At 48.4% G+C, this 6,974-nt stretch overlaps 1 protein-coding gene across 1 annotated transcript; it reads left to right on the forward strand.

Annotated features, from left to right (window-relative positions):
* Positions 1-391: 391 nt before the first annotated feature.
* LOC101403624 (speedy protein E4-like) lies at positions 392-4,743 on the forward strand. The gene is made up of 6 exons (XM_004440916.3): positions 392-506; positions 1,031-1,255; positions 1,903-1,961; positions 2,454-2,539; positions 4,344-4,512; positions 4,684-4,743. Exons 1-6 carry the CDS (start codon positions 398-400, stop codon positions 4,741-4,743), a joined length of 708 nt encoding a protein of 235 aa, XP_004440973.1. The 5' UTR covers positions 392-397.
* The last annotated feature ends 2,231 nt before the right edge of the window (positions 4,744-6,974 follow it).

Below are 6,974 nucleotides of genomic sequence, written 5' to 3' on the forward strand. Positions count from 1 at the left end.
GGAGGGGTAAGGAGTGATCCGGACACCTTCAGGAGGCTTGTGGAGGATGGTCAGAGGGTGGGTCAGTGGCAGGAGGTATGGTTTACCCCTGATCTCCAGAAGTACACACAGTGGTCTGGCAGTTACATGAGTTTTCCTTCAAACTGGTTGCCAGGTTGGAATGACGATGACATCAGAGGCTTCCGACCTTCCTGATTGGAAGGACGAAACTCCGTGGTGCTTGGCAGCGGAGGTGGACAACAGCATCTTCTCAGAGCTTTTCTCCACTCCCAGCTTCTCCTTCTCCTCAGCCTGGAGAAGGGATAACGGGCTTGTGTTCAGCCAGAATCCAGAAGAGGACTTTGGACAGAACAGGGTCTAGGTTTCTTGGAAGGGAAGAAAGAGTTTGGGAGAAATCATGACCAGTCGTCCACCGAGTCCCCAGCCTGAGCACCAGAGCCCCCAGCCTAGCACGTCAGGGTACCCCCTGGAGGTGATAGTGAGTGAAGAAATCCCAGGACCATCAGGTGAGGAAGCTGGAGTGGGAAGGGGTCTGAGAGGTTGACCAGTAAGGAGGAGAGGGAACAGAAGTGAGGAAGGAGTACCTGAGTAGGCTGTGTGTGGAAGAAGGAGAGATGCAGAAGCCAGGGATTGGAGAAGGAGAGCACAGGAGCTGGGGACAAGGATATACACGTGGAAGGGAAACCTGGGGAGCAAGGGAGGAGGCTTAGGAGATGAGATCCAAGCATGAGAAAAGGGAAGAGAGGAAACAAGTGGAGGCTTCCTTTTTTCCCCCCAATGGGAGAAAATCTCTATAATGAGGAGGAGTTGTGAGGACAGAGTGAGGGAACAAAGACAAGATGAACGGGCCAGATGGATGTCAACGAAGGAGCAGGATGGAAAGATGGTTAGGGAGAAGGCCAACAGTCTCTGAGACTGGAGAGAATGGAGAGGAGGTTTGGTTGTCTGGTGGGGTTTGAGGGGCTTGGGTGACCAATGTCCTAATTGTAAAGACAAAAGCTTTAAGTTGTAGCCTGGTTTCTTCACTCAGCCCCCCGGGTAGATTCCAGCCCCCTGCCTCAGTCCTCTGGCCTCAAGAGGGTGTGGTCAGCAGCCTTCCAGGACGAGACAGACGAGGAGACAGACGAGGAGAGAGGCCCTGATGCTGAGGACGTCTGGGTGGTGGAGTCCCTCTGTGGGCTCAAGATGAGACTGAAGCGACAGCGGGTGTCTACAGTGCTGCCAGAGCACCACGACGCCTTCACCAGACTGCTCGGTAGGAAGAGCCCCCTAACAGCACCCTCAACCCTATTCTTCTTTTTAAACCAGAAGAAACCTCCAATGACTACGCTTTTCCAGTGAAAAAGAATTCCCTGCCAGTTGCTGAGCATTCTGTCCTTGGAGCACTGAGTATTGATCACCCATTGGGGATACTTAGACGTGACACAGGGTTAGGCTAGACTTGGAAAGGGTGCGTACTTGGGATAAGAGATCTTGGTTTCAACTGTCCCTCTGAGACTTCTTAGCTCTTACTGGCCTTTTGATTCTCAATGCCTTCGTGGGTGTGAGCGAGACAATAAAGCTGTCTTTGCAGCCCGATGCGACTGTCAGTTGAGAAAATGACTCTCAATGACTTTATGGCCTCTGCAGTGTACATTCACGCATGATGAGGGAGCATCACTGTCATGTAAGCTCTGAACCATGGAGACGTGTTATGGACACCCACCTCCCACTCAGCCACGCCAAACAAGGCAGTCACCACCTTTCCTTGCCCAGTGAATGGTCTGCTTGCCCCTTTTCCCATCAACCTCCCCCTTGCCCACAATCCAAAAATTTCTCCAAGGGAGGCATGGTTCTCCTCCTTGCTCTTCCCAAAGCAACCCTGTTCTGGTTGTCATCCTAACAAACGCCGTCTCTTCACAGAGGATCCTGTCATTAAAAAATTCCTAGCCTGGGACAGAGATCTGCTGCTATCTGACAAGGTATGATTGTTCCCCACTCAGATGTCTTCCTGGTCCCGCAGCTTTCCTGGGCAGGGGAGTGCTTTCAGAATCAACAATTCACTTCTCTCTCCAACCTGACGCCTTCTCAACAGGTCCCTTTGGGGCCCTCGTGGTTTCCTGCAGATCCTTGGAGACCTGAGCTCTTGGCGTGCCCCTTTGGTTGTTGCCACCTTAAGTCCTCTCTCCTCTCAGCTCCTGAGGACTTCCCTTTGCTCCAGCTTCTCAAAGACCCTCCTGTGCCGGCGGTCCTAAACACAGGCCTTCAAACCAGCAGAGCCTGCTGTCTGGGGAGCATCAGAAACTCCGACCCACCGACGTCCCCTGTGCTCCCCAACTGAGCAGGCTCACCCAACGTGGGGATTTCTTCCCTGAGCAGCAGAGACACCTGCCCTCATCCTCCCGCACCCTTATCCTGCACTTCCTCCTTAGGATGTAACCTCTCCTTTATGTTTTTTTCCCTCTTTCCATCAGTATCTCCTGGCCATGGTCATAGCTTATTTCAGCCGGGCTGGCCTCTTCTCCTGGCAGTACCAGCGGATTCATTTCTTCATTGCTCTGTGGGTATTTCCCCTCCTCCCGTCAGTCAATCTTCCCGACCCTTGGAGGGTGGAGGGAGAGAAAGGGGACTTTGACCTTTCCTCTGCTTTTTAACCTATTTGTACTGTTTCCTCTTTGTATAAAAATGATAGGATTCTACTGTAGTCTTTTTTCATGCTGTTCTTTGTAAAAACAAACAACCCTACCATCAGTGAAAAGAAAGAACACCCTCCTGAGTGGAGGGAAAGAAAGAGCTGACACACCCTGCCCCCAAGCAAAGAGGCTTGAGAAGGTGCTCTCTCTGATCCTCTGTCTCTCTCCTCCCAGATCAACACCAAGTGTCCTTGTCTTCCTCCTCTGGGTTCCCAGGACAAAGGCCACAGTTCAGGCCCCCATTACGTCACACAGATCTATTGTACAATACCCTCCCCTCCTGTGTTTTCTACAAGTCTCTCCCCCAGGCCAGATGGCTTTATTTCCCTGAATATCCTTCCAAAACACAGGTCTAACCCCTTCACATCCTCCTTCAGAATTCCCTGGGCTCAGTGCCTTCTGAGTCCAGAGTCCTCTGTCTGAATTCAACCCTCCCTACAACCTCCATCAAACCTCCTTCCCATCTGACATCTCATTTCTTTGTTCCACTGCTCCTTCCAAATACCATTCCCTCTGCTTCTATATTGTGCTGTCTAGGTGTCTCTCACACACACACTCATCTGAAGAAAACAACCTCTCAGAGTTGGTTCAAACACGGAACTTCATGATGCCTTCCCTGACCTCCCTAACTTCTGCATCCTGGTAGCACTTAGTTAAAATCCTATTATAATGTGATAGTTTGGATTATAGTTACTTCTTATCTCTCCCGTCCTCTTCTTCAACCCTTTAGACTAGGCGCCTGTTGAAGGCAGGTATTGTAAAAATATTAATCCATTCTTTTTTTTAAAATTTATTTATTTATTGTGAGGAAGATCAGCCCTGAGCTGACATCCATGCTAATCCTCCTCTTTTTGCTGAGGAAGACCTGCCTTGAGCTAACATCTATTGCCAATCCTCCTCCTTTTTTTTTTTTCCCCCAAAGTCCCAGTAGATAGTTGTATGTCATAGTTGCACATCCTTCTAGTTGCTGTATGTGGGACGCGGCCTCAGCATGGCCGGAGAAGTGGTGCGTGGGTGCGCACCAGGTATCCATACCCAGGCCACCAGCAGCGGAGCGTGCGCACTTAACCGCTAAGCCACGAGGCCCGCCCTCAATACATTCCTAAACTACTCAGCACAATTCTTTTCATTTTGTAAACGTTTACTTTATATTGAATCTACGGGTAATCAGTATTGCATTTGCCTATGAGCTAAAGCATTCATTCATTCATTCAATGAAACCTTGTCAAGTACAACCTCCATGCCAGGGAATATGAGGTGATGGTGAGAGAGAGTCAACAAGTGCTGTTGAATTAACGTATCAATAGGAACCAAGCCTTATGTTAGTCATTTGGTAGGAAGGGATGAATTGAGAAATAGGCCAGAGCCCCTCCTGCCCTCAGGAGCTGCCTATGTGCTTACAATCTAAGAACACAGCTATGCACACAGACAGGCAGTTGAAGGGAGGAGGGGTTTTGGACTTGGTCTTCATCATCAAGGTGTGAGAGGCGTCCTTCAGGTCACTGCACAGCAGTGGCTTCTCGATGACTGGGTGGGGCTCTGTGACACTGGGCAGGACTCCTGTAGGTCTTGTGTGAAGATGATCAGTGCGTGTCCTTTCTGGGAAGCTGTCCTCAGGCGGGGGTCCTTCCTGGTCCCGCTCCTCACCAGCATGCTGATGTCTTTCCCCAGCTACCTGGCCAACGACATGGAAGAGGATAACCAGGCCCCTAAACAGGCCATCTTTTCCTTCCTCTATGGGGAGAACCGTGCCAAACGTCCCCTGTTCCACAAACTGCGATTCCAATTCATCCGTTCCATGGGCTGGAGGATGAGGGTCTCCAGGGAAGAGTGCGAGGAGGTGGGTGGGCTGTGTGGATTTGGGAGAGGGGCAGGGGCTGATTGCAGAGAGAGGGGATCATGGGGAATGGAGTTGGGAATTTGGGAAGAGAAGGAATTGGAGGCTGGACAAGAGAGGGCAGGATCCACCTGGAGAGTCATCATCTTTTCAGGGGGCTGTTTGTCTTTCCAGATCCAGGCTTTTGATCCGGAGCTCTGGGTGTGGGGGCGAGATCGCACCCTCCTGCCCTAGAGATCCAGGGACCACGGAGGCCTGAGGTCACCGGCCTAAGGGAAGGTAGGTCTGTGTCCTGTCAGGTATGGACAGGATGATTTCTTGTCCGTTTAGGAAATCTGAGGAATCCCACAGTCATGGACCCCCTACCCTACGTGACCCTTCCACACACTGTGAAGTAGAGCCGCCGAGTGCTCAGCCAGACGTCCACTCAGCTCCCAGCACAAACTGACAAGCACACACAGGCGTGGCCCTGATGGGGTGGGTGGGCAGGCCAGAACTCACGTAACCAGTTTGACGCCGACACACGGATTGGATTAAATCACTTCACCCAAAGCAATTGGGTCCAAACAATAGCTGTAGTGAAATTTTGATTTTTGTGAAAAATGAATAGTTTTCCAATTTTTTCCATACATTGTGTTTTTGACTTTCTGTTTTTAATTCATTTTTGGCCTTTCATCCCTCAGGGATACCAACCATAGGGACTTATTTACATCAAAGTAAATGTTTAACAAGAGGATATTAGATGGGACAGTCTCCATATCCAATAATAAAAGATAAATTAGGACTAGCTATGTTTTATTATTATTTACTTTCGAACAAATTGCTTATGGCCAGATGACCTGCATGCCCTTCCTTTCCCCTGACTCGCCACTTCTGGACCAGTCTCTCCTCCTGTACAATTACACGTTCCCCCTCAGGTTTATGGTCAAGGAATCTGTCAGAAAGAGCTAAGGTTAAGAAATACTAGCTTCAGTGTGGCTTATGACAATCGACACATTCGAGTGATAGATTTGGGCAGAGGATTAAGCAACAATTTGGTTTAAATCTTGTGAACTAGCTGTCTTAGTCCATTTCGGCTGCTAAAACAAAATACTACAGTCCGTGTGGCTTTTGAACAACATTTATTTCTCACAGTTCTGGAGGCTGGAATTACGAGACCAGGGTGCCAGCATGGTCGGGTTCTGGTGAAGACCCTCTTCTGGGTTGCAGACTGTGGCCTCTTGCTGTGTCCTCACCTGGTGGAAGGGGCGAGCCAGCTCTCTGGGATCTCCTTTATAACGGCATTGATCCCATTCGTGAGGGCTCCACCCCGTGACCTAATCACCTCTCACCTCCTAACACCATCACCTGGGAGGTTACGATTTCTATATATGAATTTGGGGGACACGAACATTCAGATCATAGCACCAGCCAAGGTTAGGACTAAGTGTTATGGTTAAAAGTTAGCATCCAGGGTTAGGATTAGGGATCAGGCATCTGGTCTCATGGTTTCTGATGTTGACACGTTAGTGATGTCTGTAGTGTGGTTAGAAACCCAGATCTTAAGTCGCACAAAAAGACAAGGTGGATGTACATCTAAAGCTGCATTCTCCTCCAAGTGCGCTCCACACCCTGAGCAGAAACACACACAGTCCTTGCTATGAAGCTGATTACTGGGCTGCCATTAGGCACGTTAAGTCATTTTTGGAGTCAAGGTCACCAAAGTCCAAGAATCACACTTGAAAATGATGGTTCAGGATTTGGGTCTATAACGGAGGATTAGAAATAAAATGGGATTTGTAAGTTTGTTCAAACTCTGGTTGGAATTGACTGAGAATGTGAATAATCTTGGTAACTGGGGAGTTGCCTCTTTGAAATCTCACATTCTCTGTCTTTCTCCTGCTTCCAGATAACTGCGCCCAGGGGAGATTTGAGTTTTCAGCAGAAGTCATTCCAGACACTTACGACAGACATGAGGAAGGAAGAGAGGAACCTCTGGTGCACATAACCTAGAAGAACCCAGAATCTTAGAATGAGCTGAACAGAGTTATCATGTCATAGTCCTAGGAGCTGGGGCTGCTTCTAGGAGTTCCTGGAGGGACAATAAGAAACCCGGGTTTTTCAGGCTCCCTCCCTTCCTAAGGCAGCACCCAGATTCTCAGATTGTTGAATTCAAATCTCCCCTGAGGTAGAGCTGGAGGTCCTGTTTTTTATACACTTGGTTGCCACAATGTAGAACCTTTTGAAGGTGGAGTGTAGGGGCTGAGAATAGGAGAGAATTACTTTAAAAATATAAAATTAGAGCAAGGATTGTGATAGATAGCTTCATGTATGCCATAAATTTCATTGTTTTTTAAAAATGTGGCCCATAGGATTATCATATTTATTTTTATAATTTATATTTATATATTTATTTTAAATCAGTTTAAAATAGTCATAGTTTTGAGAATACATAATGAGTGTGTTTTGTAATGAGTATTATAGCA

Source organism: Ceratotherium simum, chromosome 26 (genome assembly GCF_057802395.1).
Source record: "Ceratotherium simum simum isolate JZ-2026a chromosome 26, ASM5780239v1, whole genome shotgun sequence".
Taxonomy (NCBI): Eukaryota; Metazoa; Chordata; class Mammalia; order Perissodactyla; family Rhinocerotidae; genus Ceratotherium; species Ceratotherium simum.